This window comes from Culex pipiens, chromosome 3, assembly GCF_016801865.2.
Source record: "Culex pipiens pallens isolate TS chromosome 3, TS_CPP_V2, whole genome shotgun sequence".
Classification (NCBI taxonomy): Eukaryota; Metazoa; Arthropoda; class Insecta; order Diptera; family Culicidae; genus Culex; species Culex pipiens.
In genome coordinates, this window is record NC_068939.1 from 153,738,202 (window position 1) to 153,760,865 (window position 22,664).

Genomic DNA, 22,664 nt, shown 5'->3' on the forward strand with positions numbered 1-22,664 from the left:
AGAGCGGCAATCAATCATTGCACCCGGTGTAGTAGAAACTGCTTAACAACGAAACAAAATTACGTTTCTGACGATGTTCTGAGTAGCAATTCACACCGGCACATACCTACCAACTAAACAACACCCTCTCAAGACGAGCTTGTCGCACCAAAATCCAGTATCCTGTAATGTAGTCCTTCTTGATCTCCTCGGTCATTTGAGTAAGGGGTAATAGATTCCCGTTTAGAACATCAACACAATCAAACAGGGGATTGTCCCGTAATAGTCTATTAATTAACTCCTTCCGGGTTGGAAGTGGCCGTGCGGGGAATCCTTCATCAAAATCATCGTCCACTGCTCTGAATATAGAATCAACCAGAGAATCCTAACACGATGTCCGTCTGGAATTGCAAAGTTGTGGCAGGGAGGGAGGAGGTCCTCTGACCAGACGGCAATCAGTCAAAATTGAATTGAGGGCTAATCGTCAACTAACTGCCTAGTCAAACAGATGTATCAAGTAGGGTGTAAGGGTAGCAGTTTTGAGTGAGGATAACCAGAAGAGACAGGCTGAACACGTGGAGTGAGATTTTAGGGGTGGCGCCTAATCTAGTCATGTAATGGAATCCTAATTTGAGGAGGAAAAGATTCAAGTGAGAGTTTTTAATTGAATTTTGTGACCCCAGCTGGAGGTCATCGTTTATACATAGCATCGATCGAACGTTGAGTTTTGTGACACCAAGTCCAGGAGGTTAGTTTTAAGGCCAGTTTGTACCGAGCCGTAGAAGCGCGGAATATTCCATATACATACCAAATGAGTGTAAACACCTGAAAATCAAATGTTGAATAAAAAGCCATATTTAGAGGACATTTGGGTTGGGGCGGTCAATCAACTTCTATAGAAAGAAAGCAATCCCTCAGGTGGAAACCTTAGAATAACATTAGAAACGCGATATCCAAATCAAGTCGCGGGTATCATTCGAGCACCATCATCAACCAGGAAGTCACGGACGGAGCGACCCGGCTCCCATTTCATAGAGGTCAATCTCGGCCAAAGTTCTATCGTCTCTCTCATACAAATCAGAAGAAAAGGAGCTGGAGAAAAGGCGCGAAATGCTGTCTCTTAACATCAAACCCAGTTTCGAACGGACAGATATCCGCCGAACTTTGGGCGGCCTGCTGCTGCATGGTTATCGTGACAGACCGTAAGATTCTGAGGAAGCCCAGACGGACACTTTTCTTAACAATTTTAGACGTTGATGGGGTGCTGCGATTAATTTAATTTTTTTGATTAAAAAATGAGTTCATTTTTTTCTAAATTTATTTGCAACCCTGCAATATAGGTAAAAATGGAACCAATTAAAAAAAATAAACATTAAATAATTTTTTAAAAAATACTCAGATAGAAATGAAACATTAAAAATCTATTTGATTTATTTCTTTCTTGTTTATTTGGTGAGTCAATGCAGATAATTCTGTTATTAATTCTTTGATTTGATTAAATTTACAATTATTTTACTCAAATATTGACATTTTGTAATTTCGCCAAAGACCTGACAAGATTTACCAGATATTTGTTTATGGTTCATAAAATGTGTTGTGATTTCAGAAAATAGCATTTTGATTTACAAAATAAAATTAATATTAGAAAGAGTAATAATACAGAACATTCGAAAGCCTTAAGTAACATGAACAAAAGATGTTTATCAAATTTTCCACATATTCAAATGATTTTTTTGTAGTACTTGAACTTATTCATAAAGTTAAAATGAAAAAATCAAGATGCCCTCTTCTAAATAAGTCTAAATCATTTATTAATACAGTCCAGACTCGATTATCCGAAGCCTCGATTATCCGAAGTTTCGATTATCCGAAGTTTGATTATAGGTTTTTTTTCATTTTAGGCCGTTGCAAATATTTTTCAAAGTTTATGTCGCCCCCTCCTTCAAAGTTGGCCTGAAAAATTTTTTTTTTTTCGAAATGCAAAAAAATTTTTTTTTTCGAAATGCTTCAAAAATGTAATGAAAATAAAAGTTTAATCAACTGAAAACCAGTTAAAATATTAAGCATGTTTGAACTCCTTTGAAAACATTTTAAATTTTCATGAAATACCAATATTTATTACTTATTACCAACGGCCTTATTACTCTTAACATCAAATTCGAGTTCTGCGACCACACTTTAGTGTTCCCTATTAAATTAAAAAAAAATGCACTGATATGCTATTTTAAGCATATACAGTCATCTCACTTATTCGGGAAAGATCGAAGCAAGCCGTGCGCGCGCTGACGTTTGCAAATTTCACTCCGTGGTTTTTCTCCTATTCAATTTTTTTTTGAATTTTCATCCAAAAATTACGGTGTTATCCGGTGGAAAAGGTGGTGGTCAAGGAAAAGCGGTTCAGCAGTGATTTGCAGTGGAAAATTAGGAGCACAACCTTCTGGATTTTCCAAAAAGGAGTATGGTGTAAGCTCGAGCCTGTTGCAGAAATCAAAGCTGGTTCTAAGATTCCAACGGAGGAATCATCACGGTCAGAATTCTCCAGCAGCAGAAACTTATTAGCAGATGGAAATCTGCATTTGGTACACTTCCACGGGCAACGGGTGGGTCCGTCGTCAACGTCGGCTGTTTCAAGATTGGCGATGGAGGTTTAGCGGATCGCAAGTTTAACAAATCGGACTCCCGAAATTCAAATGAAGCTTGTCTTGAAGATATTATTATTCGGTGAGCCCGTTCTTTTTATATAAAACAGAAAACCCTCTCACTAATAATCTAACATTCGCTCACACCAATTAAGACATCCATCCAAAACAAACATAAAAATAAAAATCTGCTTACTAAATACGCGCTGATTTCTTATCCACAGATAAGACATCGGAAGTTCTAAATAACGTTTGTATCCAATTGATGCAAACGTTCTTTAGAGCGGGGCTTGTCGGTTCAAGCTGAGGTACCTCGCGTACGGCTAGCCTACGTAGAAATGGGTCACCGAAGCTCGGCAGAGCTAACACCCTCCAAATGCCTATGCGAGTTATTTGCATGTATAGAATGGAAATCTAAAATACATGGAAACAACTCAATCTGTAAGATGCGACCGCGTGGTCCCGTTTGGTTGGTTGCACACACACACATACAGTCATCTCACTTATTCGGAACTCCCACTAATTCGGAACACTTTTGAGATAATTTGTGAATAGCATGCAAAATGCATCTTTTCTGTCGACCCTACTATTTTTAGAACCTTTATTTGGGCATTCTCTTGCTATTTCACTATCAAATGTAGTACTTTTAAAATAAAAAAAACTGCATCTCAAGACTATTTCATTCAGGGCAGCAAAACACTGCCTTCAATTTGCTTGTTCCATAATTCCATAAGCCTCCCACAAATGTGGAACACCTGAATTTAGCTGATATATTCACAAAAAAAAGTTATCAGACCATTCATAAACTATAAAGCTTGAATTTCGTTGGTTTCAGTGCGTGAAGTTATTATTTTGTAAAAATCATGTACTCATGGAAAGAACCAAAGTTTGTTGACAAAACTGTTCCGAATTTATGGGTTTCAAGGGTCAAAGTTTTTCGTAAAAAAAACTTGATATAAAAGTAAAAATTTGCAGTTGTTCAATACAGCATCCGAAAGATCGCAAGAAAAGCTTTCAAATGAAGGCAAAAGCGAATCATTAAGTTTAATTATCGATTTGCTATGATTTTTTGAACATTAGCCGATCTGTAAACTGTTCCGAATATGAGAGATGGCTGTAATTGCGGGCTGAAACACGTTGCTATGCAGTTGTTTGTTTACTATGGTATGAAAACGTCAACTTGCAGTAGATTTTGAATTTTTCCAAACCATACGTCAAGTCACTAATTTGCTTACTTTTTTATTGTAAAAGGTCATATTCCTCTCCATGGGTTCAAATTCCTACGCTAAGTTAAATTCTAAGTAAAGTATTTTTTTTCAAAAACGTTGAATTTCAAATAATAAATAAATTGGGTTAACAAGAAGAAAAACATCATTCCAAATTAAATTAAATTGATATTATTCATAAAATCATTATTTCAGTGCAACCCCACTCCCGTCCAGAACACTAGTCTGAACGATACGATAAGTGCGCTGTAAAGAAAGCTCTTCTGGACTATCCACCGGGTGCCGTCCGGCCAGCCAAGCAGCGTTTTTCACTCTTATGAAAGAGACAGGAATAACAACAACTCTTCAGAAAACTGGTTTCTTCTGCCGTGTCTCATCCTCTCGGGGGCTTCTTCGCTTCCACACACATGTGTTGTTGGGTACAGTTTTTTTCTTCACTTCTCGAGGATCTGTTTTGTTTTGCTCTTTTTTTTTCCTTCCATCTCCCTACTATCACTCGTTCCTTCCAAACGGTTAATGGCTTTCTGAGGCTTCCATCGGACTTCGGGTTCTTTCTTCGGGTTTGCGATCGAGTTTAGGTCTAATTTATGAAGCTTTGATTTGGAGGTTCGTCGCTTAAGCGATGAGCTCATACTGTCTCATTTCTTGTTCTTGTTTTGTATTTTGGAAAGTGTCAAATGACTCATATGTTATTATAACATAACCATGACCTAAATAATTAAGTTCAGGTGAAAGAGTTGTAACAAATTCAACCTGTTTTTTGTTTCAAACGACTTGAGGTCTCTCGTTACATTTTTTATAACCTTTTCACAGTGGAAGATAAACAAACAGAAAGCACTACCATGCAGAATCGATTTCTTCTTGCTGCTTGCAACTTCTTTTACAACACACGAGGATTTTGTGCGGTGTCCGGTCATCGTTAGCGTGGTCGTCATCATCATCATCATGGTTTCGTTCAGAACGGGAAGAGATACCCCATGATGGATACAGACGAAGGAAGAGAAACTCTCTTTGTTTACAAACATGAATGTTCTTCAGTATGGAGTTCAATGCGAGATGTTTTTTTGTGACTCCTTATTTGCTTTTTTTCTTCTTCACAGAATGACGGCTTCTGGTCGTGAGCCATCTATTGATCGATTAATTGCAGTTTGCCACTTTTTTTCGCTGTTATAGTTTGTGTCTTTTGATTCACAGCAAATTTAACTGGCTAATATGAGGATCAAATTGAATTGTGAACTGATTTCTCATTGTTCCTTTTAAAATTAACTTTGTTAGGAGTAACGTATTGATTTTGCGTGTAATTAACTTTTTCCAAGAAAAAAAATGTAGTTCCGAAAATCATGAACAAGTGTTGTCATGAACGCTTGTTCACGATTTTTGGACTAATTTGTTTTCGTGTTGCAATCAATTGTACGCCTTGAATAAAACAAAATTTATTGATTTATAGTTCTGTTAAAACTAACCTCCATGTTAATCGAGACGAGATTTTTTTTAACATTTTTTAAAAAAATATAAGGGAAATAAACCCATTTTAAGCCTAATAAGCGGTCGTGTTCACATGATGCTGGATAATCTGGAGTGTTCCTTGAAATTTACTCAAACCAAGTACACCAACGAGTAGAGCAACTTTTGTGAACATTTCTGTTTAGAGCAATTCTATCAGATTTCGGTCATTCGATTTTTTTTTGTATTTTTTAATCCGGCTGCAACTTTATTGGTGCCTTCGGTTTGCCCAAAGAAGCCATTTTGCATCATTAGTTTGTCCATATAAACTATCATACAAATTTCGCACTTGTACATACAAAAATGAAATATGAAAATTCAAAAATCTATGTTTTTTAAAGGAATTTTTTGACCGATTTGGTGTATTTGGTAAAGTTGTAGGTATGGATACGAACTACACTGAAAAAAAATGATGCATGGTAAAAAAAAATTTGGTGATTTTTGATTACATCATTTTTGTATGGACAGCTGCCAAATTTGAAAGGAAAATTATATGGACAAACTAATGATGCAAAAATTAAAAAAAAAAATGATTGATTTAGTAGAGAACTGCTCTTTATTTTCACTTTTGCTAAAAATTTCTATTCTATTCCTTTTACGAGCATTTGAAATATATATAATATTTCCAAAATTTATTCTTATCAAAGAGAACGAATTGGGCCACGCCCATTTTCCTATTTTCAGCTTAGTTCTTTTTTCCTTCCAGCGCTCTTTTGGGTCTGCTAAGTGCTGCCATAATTGATGAAATTTTAAGCGAACAGTCACAAAAAGTAGCAATTATAGAGAAAATTTCCTGGCATCGCTGGCTCACTCGAACAGCCGCTGATGGCGGTGTTGGTGGCCACCCTTTGTTCTTTATTTGCCTTCGCTTCTCGCTCGGTTTTCTTCAGCCTTCGATTGGAATGGGTCGTCAAAAGTCAAACGTCAACAGACTTGGCGCGTTTGTTTTTTTGATTGCGCTTGCTAATTATTTACATGTTTTGGGATTATTTTTCAAGTGAGTGATCAACTAATGTGCAAAAGAACATGTTGCCGAAAGTTGGGAGCAGTTTTGTAACGAATGCGCCGTGAAAAAGTAAGCGAAAGTGAAAAGTTGATTTTGGCGATATTTATTAAGCGTTTGAGGGTTTCTCGCGTGTGTCACTGTGTGTGCCAGCAAAATGATGAGAAATGGTCTAGCACAATAGAAATTATGATCAAAAGTGCATTAAATTTGATCTTTTTGACTAGTTAGTGGCATACATTTGCGTGCTTACTTGAGGCGGTGCTGTTGCTGATAAGTTTATATCCTAAATACCTGGCTTTAATCGAGCATCAAACTCTCCATATGACGTAGATAGGTATTTGATTGGAAAGGGTATATTTCCCCTAGAAGGACATATCATAATCAAAAATGAAGAAATGGGAAATTTTGGGATTATCCGGAAACCGTACTATAAAATAAGTTATTTAAATGGCTACGAAAGTTTCATACGAACTTAGCACGATAAGTTTCAAAGATGATTATTTGTCGTCGATTTTTGACGTGAAAATCGTCTAATGAATTGATTACATATCGCTATTCATATTCCAGTGGAAGAATTCCACACACATTAAACAAGTATTCCTATTCAAAATGTTATCAAATAGGTCACGTGTGATTGACGATATGATTAAAATAACTGTGGGTTATTTTAAACAGATTTTTGAAGATTGAACGTCTTTACTTCAAATTTATGCCAATTGATCTACCAAGCCCCGAAGTTTCTTGGCATCCGTGAAATAACTCTTCAAAATTATGGCAGCTATTTTTAAAATTGGTAAAAAAATAATCTTGATAAGTCTATACTGTCCCTGTTGACACAGATGACCCATATGCATTTTCAGTTAGGTAAGAAAACGAGCTTAACACATTACATGTGTTTGAATGGAAAGAAAGGCTGTAATAGCAATGTCATACCGCCCCTTTCAAATGTTGCTCCAGAACTTTTACGGTAACCCGGTTTGAGATCAACCACATAGCAGTTTTAATCCATTTAAACTACGCACCACACCATTCTTATCAGCGCATGTGTTGCCCAAGGAGAGGTGTCAAACCGCAACAGATTCTTATCAGCCTTCATTTGTGTTGTAAATAGTTCGCCATGCAGGCTGATGTTTTGGCTTCGAAACCACAATCAGAACGATTGTCGGCGCACTCGACGTGTCAGCTGTTTTGATCGCGCCTCAACTAGGCCAAACGCATCGCAACTCAACACCCCGTTCGCGATGTGTCAACGGAATCAAACTGTTTGAGCTCGCGCAAACCGCTACTCGAAACCGGTGAAGGTCAAACCACTTCCTCGTTAGTCAGCACAATTAATAGCTGCTGCTAGTATAGAGCGGATTTGGGGTGGGTGCGATTAATGACGCTTTCTGTGTGCACTTGAATTGCGGTACAAAGTTTGAAGAATCGGCACTTGAAGCGATGACCGTTAGTTGAATGCCTTGATCCAGAAAACACAACGGAGACCTTCAAAAAGTTTGACAAACATCCGTCAAAAAAACGGTAATTACTTTGTGCGTAGTAACTCGGCTCGTTCCCTTCTTCTTCCAGATCATTCTTGACTTAAGCCGACGTATCAGTCGCGTATTGCGTTTGATGCGTTCAATTAAGGGAATGGGCGTGAGAATCGCTACATTTCTACCCTCTGCGGCGGATACCTGAGATCCAGAACTGGGCAGCGTGACAGATGGAACCAGTTCTTCACCTGATAGCCGTAGATGGCCGAGGGCACGTGCGCCTCGTGGCCGCCAAAGTCGGTCACCAGTCTTTAAAAACGTACGCGCGTCTTGGAGATGCCGTAATCATTGCGACACGTGATGGTATTTTACTGATTTTTATTCACTTCATTCTGTGTCTTCTTAATACGTTGATCAGTGTCATAACGAGATTGGTGATAAACATCTATTTATGGTACGGTGATTCTATACTAGATATGATGCAATATAGAAACTTCTAGAGATGTCGGGCTGAAGGTCAACTTTCACCGATCAAATTAACAATACAGTTCAAACTCGATTATCTGAAGGCCTCGCCAAAATTTCACTTAGAATGATCGAATTTTCGGATGATCTAATCTGGATTTTTTTCGTTGTCTTATTTTTGATTGTTGAGCTTAAATATGGCCCCAAAACAATGATTCTGAAGTTTGAAATCTTATATGGCGATCAAAATGGTGAAGATTAAATATTGAAAAATAGCATTTTGTTGTTTAATAACCATTCAAAATGTTCAATTTAAATTTATTCGAAAATACGAAAATCGACACACTGTCAGCTCTTTACTCGATAGCGAATGTCTTCGAGGTTTTAAAAAGATTTTTTTTTTTTAGATGACATTAATTTTTGAAGAATTCACAACTGGGAATAGATCTTATTTTGGACAACAAAAATTAAGATATTTTGGAATGAAAATAAACTAACATAATTTTAATAAGTAATTTTTATACGAAAATTGTCTCAAAGTGGGTTATGCTAGAAGAATTAGGTAAATTTGTTTGAAAGTGTTCGAGAAATTACAGTTTAAAGTTGAAAATCGAGATTATCCCTCCAAGTGAATTTCTCTAAAATATTGTTTTGTTTTGATTGCCGATGCGAAAAACCAAAAGGCTAATATCTCATTGAAAAAGTGGCGAAGATTTCGTGACAAAAACGCGTTTTTCTCGGAAAACTTGATTTGGTTTAAGAGGTTTAAATATGAAACAAATATCTACTTATTAACAAAAATAAAAATTACTTCTTAGCAAAAAAATAGTTATAATTATTTTTTGACGTTTGTACGAAACCAGCTTATAAATTTAGAAAATTTAAATATTTTCTTTGTAGTTTTGTGTTTTTATACAGCAGTCAAGTCATTAGTTGATCCTTACACTTATTTTAAACATAGCTATTGCTATTCTATACAATTTTGTTGCAAAATAATAATCAACACCAGGATCAGATGAATTTTCAAAATTTTCAAATTTCCTGGGAATTCTCCGTGAAATTTGTTGAAAATTTCTCATTTCCCGGGAATTTTATAACCTCGGGAAATTGGACGCTCTTCAAATAATCTAGCCTGGATTGTATAAAGCATTTTTTATTCTTTTTAATGCGAATTTAAAAAATAATACTTACAATATTAATAAGAAAAACATGGTTTGCTATTGCGCGTATTCCCGAAAAGGACACGCGGCAAACCAGCCTCGAAATGACGCGCCGCACTTTCGGCAAATGCGCGCTGTCAAATCCCATACTGTGCGTTTTATTTTTGTTGATCTTCTTCTTCGAATTGCATGGCATTGTTGCCTGGAATGTTTTTTATTGCACCAAAAGTGCAGAAAATCGCTGGCAACAGTGTCTGCGGCACATTCTGAAATGCCGCGCGGCGTGTACCTTCGAGAGAAACGGACAATACCCTCCCACTTCGACTTCGACCAGAGCTGACAAAAAATGTTTTGGCTTAAACCGAATTTTAAATCCCAATCTCTTCTCAAAGCGCAACCCAATTAATCACAATTTATAAAATCTCATCCATTTAACCAAATTACACAATCATAATCACACATTGCATTTTATTCCTCGCAATCGCAGCGCACACACAAATCGCCTCAAGCGGTTTTACGTGTATCTGTATGCAATTTCAACACCCAACGCAGCAGCAACACACTTCTAACCAGTATGATGCACACAAACTCAACCCATACGATCAGTGTGAGCTGCAGCAGCGTTGTTTTGATCCTCGTTTATTCCTTTTGCGCTGTGGTGTTGTTGCTGTTGCATAAAGCAAATCGCGACTGAACGTGTTTGAGTTGTAGTATGGTTGTGTTGTTTTGCAATGAATTCACTATTTGTGTATTGATTTGTTTTTCAATTCTCAATCGTTAAATTAACAAGAATAAGTAATTATAAAAATAGATGATTTTTATTAGACTCCTCTTACAATGCATCCTTTGTGTTTTACGCCACTCTCAGGAACCACCTACTGAACCGCTTGTTTACGTTCGTGTATGGTCGTTTGCGTGTAAGATCCAGTTCAGTCCTGAATAAGCACGATGCAAATTATTGAAAAACAAAGTTAGCAGCTCAAAAGTAAGTTTCAAATAATTGACGATATTTGTTAAACGTACTAATTAATTTTTCAGATGACTAATTGCTTGAAAAGAGAGAAAAAAAGCTGTAAAACAACTCAAACTTTCAATTCAATCTCTGTCACACAAAGCGCGCTGAGACGATCACACACGATCACGCCACACAAAAGGATCGCTGTGTACGAGTGAGAGAGAGTGAGAGTACGCAGCATGCAACTGTACTGCAAGCAGTGCCTACTTGCTGCTAGCGGGCAATGCAGAAGCAAAGAGAGCCAGAGAACGATCGCGATCGCGCGCGCTCTCTCTCAACCAAACGAAGGAGAATGAAGGAACGAACCAAAACAACACAACAACCCTACGACGGGGTTTGATCGTAGTAGCGTCAACGCGCGGCGTCAGTAGTGCCCTTACAGTGCGACGATTTAGACGTGATTTAGTGTGTGGCGCGCGCTTTGTCTCGTAATTCCATCGTCGGCAGTTGTTTCCGATCGTGAGTTCTGTTTGTTGTGGTTCTGTGAGTGTTTGGAGGAAAAAAGCTAGAAGGATTGCAACGATACACGGGATACTTTCTAGTGGCTTGGTGTTCTCGTTTCGTCCAAAGGAAGAAAAGGGAAGAACGTAGCTAGAGAAGTTGTACCCTCAGAACAAGTGTTCGTGCGAAAAGGTTGCAGCCTAGTGAAGCAAAGTCACGTTCTGAAGCAGGCTTCGTGATAGAGTGGCACGTGCAAGAAGCGTACAAGAAACCAGTGTGCAATATCGTGCAGTGAAGGGTGCCGCACATCCCAGACATCCCGGCTCAGGGTGCAATTGGTTCATTGAGATCAATTGAGATCAACCGAGTCTTGGTCTACGAACCGGAGTGCAATTGCAGAAATCGAGAGCAATAACAATTGAGTGCAATTGTTCTAACCGTGCGTGAAGTTTACATGAAAATGAATGTTCATCAGTTCATGAAGAGTCCCGATTAAAAGCCTACGAAACCGTTGTAAAACAGAGTTACTAGAAGAAAATAGTGCCCCCAGAATAAGGAAGAAAAATAATACTCGTAACAAATACTTAACCTCAACTCCTGCCACAAACAAACCACCAAACACAATGGCCATTCCGTTTCTTCAACCGGAAGACGACGATGCTGCCCGGCTGCAGCATGCCGCCACCCAGTCCGGACCGCCGACACTCGGACCCGTTTCACCGGGTCCCGGTTCCAGCGGTGGTCCCCTGCTGCATCCGCCACCGTCGCCACTGGTCAGCGGATCGATACCGATTCCGGGATCACCCGCCCCGATCGGGGTGCCTCCTCCACCGCCAAGTGGAACGTCCACTGCCGTCCAAACTCCACTGCTGGGACCGGCCGGGCTGATGCACGGCGACCAGCTGGTGCAGCTCTTCTACGAGGCGCTCTACCGCTACTCGCGAGGAGGTGAGTTGTGACGCGGCGAAGCTTTCGCTGTTCTTGTGTGGGGTTAGTTACGGTTCTGATTCGTCATCGGGTTTAATTAGGCTTAGCTGAGCGGGGTTTTAAGTGAAAGCCAATTATTTGTTATGGGGTGAAATAAGTGGTCGAGTGCATATTTTTTTTTTCATAGGATTTTTTACTGATTAGGCTAGTACAAATATTTAAAAAAGTCTTTGTCAAGATTTTGATTTTTTTTTTATATTTGGCATTTATGATAAGGAAATTAATCGATTTTCAAACAACTATACTGCCGTTCTACGCATAATTGTCCCATGTCATTTATTGACTCTGGATTCTGACTTTTTATCATTTTTAAGCTTAATTTTACGTATATTTTCAGAAAAAAACACATAAAATCTAGTACTATGTTCGGAAAATCATTGAAAACAACACCAAGTCTGTTTGTCCCACCAAGTATTTTCTATAACGAAATCATGAGTTTTATGGAGCGTTTCATCTTGTGTACCTGTTTAGCTGTAAGAGGATTACAAATAAGGGTGATAAAATGTTAACCGGGGTGATTTGGGCGAATAGGGACCCACGGGACAATTACGCGTAGAAACACAGAAATCGATTGAAAAATTTCAATCGCGTTTTTCTCAGTTGTCCTTTTTTGACCATGGGACAGTTATGCGTAGAACGGCAGTATTATACTATAATAGACATTAAAAATTTGGCCAATTAAAGAAAAATCAGTTATTATTTTGAAATTTTAAAAGACTTTTTTTTTGCTTTTTCAACAAAATTGTGTTCCGAAAATCTATCTCTAAAAAAAAATTTAAGAAATGTAATTTAAAATCTAAGTGCTGGTACAAATATTTTTAAAGGTTTTTGTCATCATTTTTGTGATCATTCAATCTTTTTAAAATATTGATAATTTTTTAATATAATCTCATGAATTCGAAAAGAGAGATAAAATACACAAAAAATGATTTACTGAATTAGGTACAATTTCAACTTTTCGGCAAAATGAAAATTATCGAATTTGGTTGAAAAAATTTCGGTTAGTTTTGGTTCATTTTGACAGATGATTAACTGAAGTCCTCTTGCCTAATCCATTCAAAGTGAAAGGAAATACAGAATTCTGTCAAGTTTAAAAAAATACAAAAATGTGAATTGATAACTTATCAAATATAAAGAACCTATGATTGAAATAAAAAAACGTTACTTAATCCACCTTAAGGTGGTTGGTGCCTTCCTTCCTAAAGTCAATACATTCAGTAAAAAAAGCAACATTTCTCCTTAACATGTTTAACAAATCAACTTTTTTACTCATTTCTTTTGATAGGGTTCGCAGACCTTCAATATTTCTGGCTCATCGGCAAGGTCTGATAAAAAACCTATTCAACGATAGTTCGCATGGAAGATTCAGACAATATTTCTATCACAATATCTGAAATCTGGCCTCCATAAAGTGTATAAATAACACATAAGTGCTAATAACTTTTGATAAGGATGTCAGATTTTCGATATTTTAGGCTCATTTGAAAGGTCTTTCAATTATCTAACTAACAACGGGTTGCATAAGGGACCCGGACATAATTTTCATTGAAATATCTGAGATCCGGCCTCCAAAAAGTGTATAAATAACACATACGTGCTTATAACTTTTGATAGGGTTGTCAGATCTTCAATGTTTTGGGCTCATTAGAAAGGTCTTTTTAATACCTTTCTGAAAATGTATAATATGATAGGTTTTCTTGCAAAAACCATCCTTTTTACAATCTTCCGGACATACGTCAAAATTGTTTTTTTAGCATAACTTTTGAAGTACTTAACTAAACTTGCTGATTTTAAATATAGACCTATGGGACCCCAAGACGGATCGCATGAAACTAATACGGTCAAAATCCGTTCATCCAGTCCGGAGATAATCGAGTGACAATTTTTTTGTCCACCCACCTACACACATCCACACTAGCGTGGCTCACGGATATATGAAAAAGACAAAAGTGTTCAATTTCGAACGCCTCGACCGGAATTTTGTAGCAATATGGCCCCAGAACAAAACCTATGAGAAACCTCTATTCTGAAAAAAATCATACGGCATAGGAAAACTTTCTCGAAGAAGAGTTAAAAAGTTGAAAATAAATAAATAAAATTTATTGAAATTTCTTTATAACTTCAGATTAAGAGTGGAACAACTAAACATTAACAAAATGCGCTCAAAATTTCAGGCTAGCTTCTGCGGTTATAATGCTATAAAATTTCGGTCGAGGCGTTCGAAATTGAACACTTTTGTCTTTTTCATATATCCGTGAGCCACGCTAATCCACACAGACATTTGCTCAGAACATGATTCAGAGTTGATATGTATACGTGAAGGTGGGTCTACGAAGTCAAATTAATTAGTTCATTTTTCGAGTGATTTTATAGCTTTTCCTCAGTAAGGTGAGGGAGGCAAAAATAGCATAATTAAATCAACAGCTAGCTTTTTAACAAGTTTAAGTAAGGTATGATAACATTATATTATATTTATACATTTTACATATATTTAAACTATCTTTACAAAAAATACTGTTCTTATAATTGCTGCCTTAATTTTGAATTTTTTTTTGCGATCTATAAACATTTTGAAATTAGTTTTATTAATCAAATAAGTATTAATATCGATAATTAATTGATATTGAACTGTAACATTTTTGCATTGAATTATTTGCGTTTTATTCATTATAATTGTAAACATAATTTCGATATTTCAAACAAGCTTGAAAAGAAAATGTTTTTCAAGTAATACATTGAACCATTTTTTTAAATGTTTTTTTTTTAAATAAAATTGTTAAAATTGAGAACAAAGAAAAAATCTTGATAATTAAATGTATCGTTTTTTTTAAATAAATTATTCAATTAATTTTAGTTTTGTAAACTGAAAACAACAAAAAATGTATGGTAATGTATTAAAAATGTATTGGTAAGTGATCTTTTTTATGCAAACTATAGAAGCATAGCAATAGATTCAGAGTTTTAGAGATCTCAATGTTTTATTTTTAAAACTTGTAGTAGACTTACATATAAGACAATGAAAACTTCTTAATGATTAAATGGCACTATTTTTTTCTAAAAATACCTTGTAATTGTTAATTTTTTTACCTTGAGATAATTTTAATTTTGGAATAAAACAAACTTTTGATGTTAAGTGTTGCATTTTTTTGCGCTGTGTTCATTATACATATTTTAATAATTAAAAATTAAGAATTTTTATAATTAAAATAAATTAGTTAATGACTGCATTCAACAAAAAAAAATGCCTGCTTATTATTAGTTTACGTCATTGCAATAGATTTGATATTGAATTGATTCTGAGATATTTCAATGTTTAATTTAGAAAAATCGGTGGAAACTTATACGACACCAACCAGGAAAAGATGATAAGAGTTTGTTTCAAATCCCGTCTTAATTGATGATGCTATAATTAGTCTTCGTAACACTTTCAATCTAAACAGCAGATTATTTTCAAAATGTTTGTCAAGCAAAGCCACAATCTACATCGCACAATTGATTTACTCTTTGTCTCCTCGTGAGATTGGCACCATAATCAAGTTCAACAGTTCAACTAGTTAGTCCTAACATTCACACTTTCACACACTCATGAGCAGAAACAAAATGAAAATAAAGCAAAATGTGACACACGCTAAATCGTTCTATAATTTTATTGGCGTAGTAAAGCTATTTTACATACTTCTTAGTTCTACACACTAAAAATGACGCAAATGTGAAAGTTGTAAAATTAGAGGTTACCATTTTTTATGTATTTTATCTCAATTCATATTACAGGTCCATACCAAGTTTAAATTAAATTTACTTTAGAAAAAAAGTTTATTTATTATTTTTTTGACAAATTACACATGATTTTTTGCCGTGTGGCTCTCTTGAACGTCGTTCTACGAGCAAGAACAAAGTGCACTATTCTTTCTTTTTGCTCTTCCTCTCACTTGGCTCTGTCCCACACATAAATATTTACATTTAACCTATCAAATTACCGTTCGTAACTTGTGCTGTTGAGCAATTTAATAAACAGTCGTAGATTTTGTTTTGGTTATTTTTTTTTTCATTCTTTTTCTGTGCGCAAATAATTGCACTACGCTCTCTCATTCACCAATTGAACCAAGAGAGTTGTTTTGTTTTGTTTGTTTTTTGTTGCTTCCTCGAGAATAGTTGGTTGGGCCTCGTGACTGATGTTTGTACACATTCGTAGTTCAAGCTGTCCAGAATAGTTCTTGATTAGATTTTTGCACAAAATTCAATTGTTTAGCGAGCGCATTTAATTTTTACTCTTTTTTTTTTAATTCAATATACTTTTTAGTTTTGACACTTTTCAAAATATTTTCAAATAACATTAGCACGTTAATATGGAAGATACTTAAATTCAAACAAAAAATGTGTTATAATCAAAAATCAAACAAGCTGGAAACATTTTATTCACTAAAAATAATCATGGTTTAATTCTATCTAAAACATTGGACAAATTTAATATTAGAAAAACGTTTTTTTTAATTCGAAACTGTAAAAATTAATAATTACATTAAAAAACATGTAATTTTAACCATGCAATTTTGCTTACTGTGTTAAATCATTCCATCAAATCACGTTCGGACATATCGCTCGATGGCGCAATCGTTGGAGTCCGCCTGTCAGTGAGTGTGCGAAGAAATCGCCCAACAAGTTCTAAGCCCCAGACGATCGATCAGTTCGATAGCCGTGTCTGTGGACGCGTCTCGAAGCGCGTTCTGACACTTGGCTGCAAAATTAACTATGATGAATTGCAAGTCAGAGGAAAGCCAAGAGGGTTCATGCGAGGAGGAGGGCAGAAAATAAAGAACCATTTGTCGCGTATTATTACCGCACTCGGCGAGAACGGGTTGTAATAACTTACAGCACTTTACAAGCGTCAACGGGCGACGTGCTCAACGTTCGGTTCAGGTTTAGTCACTTTAGAAAAAAAACGCAAATTCAAAAAAAAATGGGTCTCTAAAACATGTTTTTATTTGATTTAATTAATTTTGACAATTCTGCTTCAAACAAAATTTATAAATTTAGAAGTGTAGATTTTTCAATAAAACATTTTTGTATCAGTGCAATCACAGCTAAATGATTGGCAGTAGGGCGGTGAAAATGCTGAAGTGCAAGCTGACTGGTCGCGAGATATTGGAACTGTATGCACTAGACTGTACTAGAGCCACGAGTCGATCCGCGTCGTTGTCATAGTTGAAGCCAGCTGAAAAGTACTTGCGATGCGGACTGCAACAAATAAATATGCGACTTTAGCGTCAAGTTGAACGCTGCTTCAAGGACACTGTGCGATTGAAGTTGCGCTTCCCTTCAGCTGATGGGGAAGATTGATTCTTTTTATTTCTTTTAATATTCTTTTGACTAGGTGTAATTAATCAGCGATGACAATTAATTATAATCTTTGGACAAATCGTGGGCTTTGTTTCATCGGAATTCTAGTCGACTTTTTATGTATCAAATCGATACAAATAAAACATAAAAGTAGTATGTTCAAACAACTTCATCCTCAAACCTAATGTGAAACTGGGAGGAAAGCTATTTCCGAATAATTCGAAATAAATAGAAATAATTTGCCGACGGAACTTGTGCAAACTTATTTTACAGATTTGTTTTGGGTGTCTTTTTAGGCAGCTTGTTCAATATTTCATAGAGTGGCTCGACTAAATCGTTTTTTCCAGAATTTTTGGAAATTTGGGACCGATTGAGTCCACAATTTGGGACCGATTGAGTCCACAATTATACAATACATATTGATTTATATTTATTTTAAATATTTTTTTTCAATATTTTTCATGAAAATCTAAACAGCGTTAAATTTGAGAAAAACTATACCAAAGAAAATATGGTATAATCTTGCTCCTATCAAAAGACACAGTGGTCTCAGAACTGGTCTTCCAAATGTCAGGAGGTCCTCAACAGAAGGCATAAAAAGATCTTGTTGTTGGTTAAATTTGATTATTAAATTAAAAAAAAAACCATGTAGCGGTGAGCCAGCTTAGTGTACATATTTGTTTTGCTAAAAAGGGCCGTAGCAAATATTTATAAAGTTTATGTCCCTCGACTCTAACCAAAATTGTGGGAGGGGGAGGGGAGAGGGGGTTGCAATAAAATGAAAACATATAAAAATTGAAATTACGAGCCATGTTTTCAACATTTTAATTTTAAAAGAAGTGGTTTAAAATGCATTATACACCTGTCCAGTTGTTTTGTCATCATTAATTTCCAAAATATCTAAATATTGAGGAAAATTTTAATTTTTGCGAAAACTAAAATTTTTGCGGTGCTTTCATTGGAATTTTATTTAAAAAAAAGTTTTTTTTAAACAATCTCAAACATGCTAAATATGATTATCAATGCAGAAAAATGTATTTAAGATTGTTTCCAGTTGATTAGACTTCTATTTGCATGGACATGTTGAAGTTTTTCGGCAAAATATTTTTTTTGTCGCCTGATAAACATTGAAACTTTGAAAAATATTTGCAACGGCCTAACTAATTTCGCAAAACTTTTATGAATATCAAGCTGAGCCTTGAGCTGAAAATATTTATAAAAAAATATTCCATTTAAGAATCGTCGTGTTACCCTTCTACAAATTTGAAATTGAAGTATTTTCAAAGTTCTACTTAAGATAAACTTAACATATATTTTATTTACTGAATTATTGTATAGTAAACGATTTTCAACTAAAAATTACTATTCCAAAAATTGAATTGTTCAAGAATTGGGTACTTGAATGCAAAAAAAAAATGTAAAAGGAAGACTAAAGCTTTTCCTAATTATGTGTATGAGCAATTCCAGCTCAAATCAGGATTTTTTCTGGTACTTTTGTACCCGACCCTCTCCGATTTCAATGAAACTTTGTAGACATGTTATCCTAGGCCTATATAAGTCATTTTTGTGTATATGGAGCCAATAGTACTCGAGAATAACGTTTGAGAAGGGCGTAAAATATTTAAATATTTTAGTATTTTGCAATTTCAAAATTACTGTATCTCGAAGCCGTTGCATCGTATCAAAAAGTGGTCAAAGACAAACTTGTAGGAAATAGGACGGGCTTTCTGATAAAAATACACTGAAACAAAAATACACGCCACTTTTATGTCATTTTTCAATTTTTAAGTTTAAAAGTTAAATTTGAAGGTGATGTCACGATTTTTTTTCGCTCAAAAATTTTGAGGAAATACCCTAAGATGTTACCAAAAGACTGACAAAAAATGCAGGATGGTATGTTTCTCCCAAAAAAATACAAAAATCATTTACTAAAACTGTTTTTTAAGAAAGTGGTCTAAACGTCAAAATTTAAAAAAACCGGTAGTGGGAATCGATTCCCCAGATAATTTTACATAAAAGTCTCCATATTGACCATTGGCCTATGTCCAATCCTTGGGAAGATACAGCGGTTTTAAAAATAAAAATGTTGAAAAAACGGGATTTTTGGTGGTTTTTAGCAATTTCTATATGACAGACTTGGTTTTACAGTCTCGTAAATTATTTTAACGGAAAGCTCGTCCAATTTCCCATAAGTTTGCCTTTGACAGCTTTTTGATTTATATCGTTTTTATATTTACGTAATCAAATTTACTATCCTGGTTTCTACCACACTAACAAAAATATTCTATTTTCAGTTATAAGCAATGTAATTAAGCTTATATCTGTAAGCCCTAACATCCAATTGAAATGCTGTCAAAGGCACACTTATGGGAAATTGGACGAGCTTTCCGTTAAAAATATTTACGAGACTGAAAAACCAAGTCTGTCATATAGAAATTGTCAAAAACCACCAAAAATCCCGTTTTTTTCAACAATTTTATTTTTAAAACCGCTGTATCTCCCCAAGGATTAGACATAGGATAATGGTCAATACGGAGACTTTTATGTAAAATTGTCTGCAGAATCGATTCCCACTACCGGTTTTTAAAAATTTTGACGTTTAAACCACTTTTCAAAAAAACAGTTTTAGTAAATGATTTTTGTATTTTTTTAGGAGAGACATACTATCCTGCATTTTTCGTCAGTCTTTTAGTAACATTTTAGGCTATTTCCTCAAAAATTTTGAACGAAAAAAAATCGTGACATCACCTTCAAATTTAAGTTTTAGACTTAAAAATCAAAAAATCTCATAGATGTGGCGTGCATTTTTGTTTCACTGTATTTTTCAGAAAGCCCGTCCAATTTCCTACAAGTTTGTCTTTGACCACTTTTTGATACAACGCAACGGCTTCGAGATACAGTATTTTTTATATTACAGAATACAAAAATATTTAAATAACTTACGCCCTTCTCAAATGTTATTTTCGAGTACTATTTGCTCCATATGCACAAAAATGGCTTATATAGGCCTAGGATAACATGTCTACAAAGTTTCATTGAAATCGGAGAGGGTCGGGTACAAAAGTATCAGAAAATTCCTGATTTGAGCTGGAATTGCTCGTATTTTAATGAAAAATCATAGATTTTTATTTTTTTATTTATTTATTTTTTTTTATGAGGAGCGGCCGTGGCTTACTGGTTACGGTGTTCGCTTTGTAAGCGAATGGTCCTGGGTTCGATTCCTATCTGCTCCCAACGAGAAAGTGTAGGAAATATAAATCTTGAAACTCTGAACATGAACGAAATCAAAGTCGCTCGAGTCGGGGTTCGATCCCCCGTCCTTTGGATTGGTAAGTAAAAATGCTAACCACTATGCCTTCGCGACTTGGTGAGCTATGACTGGAATTAGGAATACTGTTACTATCAACTATATACGCGCTGGGTCCTTGTCCATTTGACAAGGGTTCGGAAGTTCTAAATAACGTTTGAATCCGATTGGTCCAAACGTTCTTTAGGGCGGGGCTTGTCGACAAAGCTGAAGTACCTCGCGCTCGGCTAGCCAGCGTAGAAATGGGTCACCGAAGCTCGGCAGAGCTAACACCTTCCAAATGCCTATGCGAGTTATTTGCATGTATAGAATGTAGATCTAAAAATACATGGAAACAACTCAATTTGTAAGAAGCGCGTGGTTCCGTTTGGTTGGTTGCACACACACACACACACACACACACACACACACACACACACACACAAATCATAGATTTTTTTTATTTTTCACACAAAAAAAAAACCTTACGTATCTTACTACCAATTTTTTGCGTTCAATTTTGCTGATTAAACTTTTATAAAATATGTTCATTTTTCAATTATCAACCAGAAATACAAATGAAAAATAAAAAAAAAACTTATACAAGAATAACCACTACAACATGATTTATTAAAACATTAGGATTTAGAATGCTTGAAAGCAATATTTATTTGGTATTGCTATTTTTATTATGATTTTTTTTAAGAATAAGAAAGAAACCCAGTTTTGAAAATGTCTTTTTTTTAAATAACAGAATCAAAACGTAATACATTTCGGTACAAGTATATTTTCAGCACGGCATTGGTTGTTGTAAAGTATAAATTTTCAGCATTTTCCGCATATAATATTTTTCAATCTTGTTTTGATTCTAACGGTTTATTAACTAAACAAAAAGGGCATTTGACTACTCGGGGAATCTCGTTAGATAAATTTATGACTGCTGAAAAAATCTGCTTTTTGCAACTTGTCGATAAACAAGTAGTGAGTAATTCGCTACGAAAACGGTCTTTTTTCTTCAATTTTAATTTTTGTAACTTAACTTAACTTGAAAACGGTGCACTTTATCAAAATTTCACTAAAGTACTTATTGGTTGCAAATTTGATTTTAAATCCTAAAATGGAGTGGACTAACTTTTGCGACCAATATTTAGATTTTTAGAAAAAATCAGTATTGATTAAAAAATTCATAACTCGGTCAATGATTTTTTGAACAACCTGGAAATTTCTGAAAAGTTGGCATTTGATGTCCTCTATAACATATTAGAAAATGAAAAAAAAAATAATTAAAAATAAGAACACAAATCAAGTTAAAAGTTAAATAAAAAATCACCCATTTTTTTACCGTGTATCATTTTTTTTCCAGTGTAGTCCGTATCCATACCTACAACTTTGCCGAAGACAACAAATCGATCAAAAAATTCCTTCAAAAGATACAGATTTTTGAATTGTCATACATCATAATTGTATGGACAGCTGCCAAATTTGTATGGATTTTTTTTTGATAAACTAATGATGCAAAATGGCTTCTTTGGGTATACCGAAGGCACCAAAAAAGTTTCAGTCGGTTTAAAAAATACAAAATAAAAATCGAATGACCGAAATCTGAGAGAACTGCTCTTCTGGACTTTTGACCCTAGAAAAATGTTTTTTTTTAATCTTTAAATAGAGTCATGAATTGGATGTTATTCTTTGAAATTGTTTTTTTTTTTTCAATTTTCACAGTTCAATAGCTAAATACTAAAAGATTCAAATGGTAAATTATTTCCTATTTCGTTTCAGGTATGTACAAGATTGCATTTAAATCGAGATTCCTGAGGGTAAGTTTATCCATTATAATAATGAACAAAAAACATTTGTAAGTATCATGGAGATAATTGTGGAAGCTTTTTGCACAGTTTTCAAATAAGTTAAAAAAATGCATTTTCATGGTCATCACCCTTTTAAAATTTCTCACCTCTCACAAAAAAATCTGTTTTGGAAGATCCGCTTGAAAGTTCAAATCGCGGTCGCGCTCGCTTTAATTGATGCATGATCAGCCAAATTGGGCCTGGCGCAGTATTAATTACCAGCAAAAATGAGCTACATTAGCTACAAAAAAAGCGTGGTAGCCAGATAATGGATATCGCATTGCAAAGCGCTAAGGGG

General features: G+C 35.2%; 1 protein-coding gene across 1 annotated transcript in view; it reads left to right on the top strand.

Moving 5' to 3' along the window:
- Positions 1-10,335: 10,335 nt before the first annotated feature.
- The window catches only part of LOC120416974 (cell death protein hid), a 134,902-nt gene continuing 122,573 nt past the window's right edge, over positions 10,336-22,664 (top strand). The window contains exons 1-2 of the mRNA XM_039578899.2: positions 10,336-10,438; positions 10,492-11,857. Of these exons, the coding sequence (XP_039434833.1) occupies positions 11,533-11,857 (325 nt within the window). The 5' untranslated portion in view covers positions 10,336-10,438; positions 10,492-11,532. The remainder of the gene's footprint in view (positions 10,439-10,491; positions 11,858-22,664) is intronic.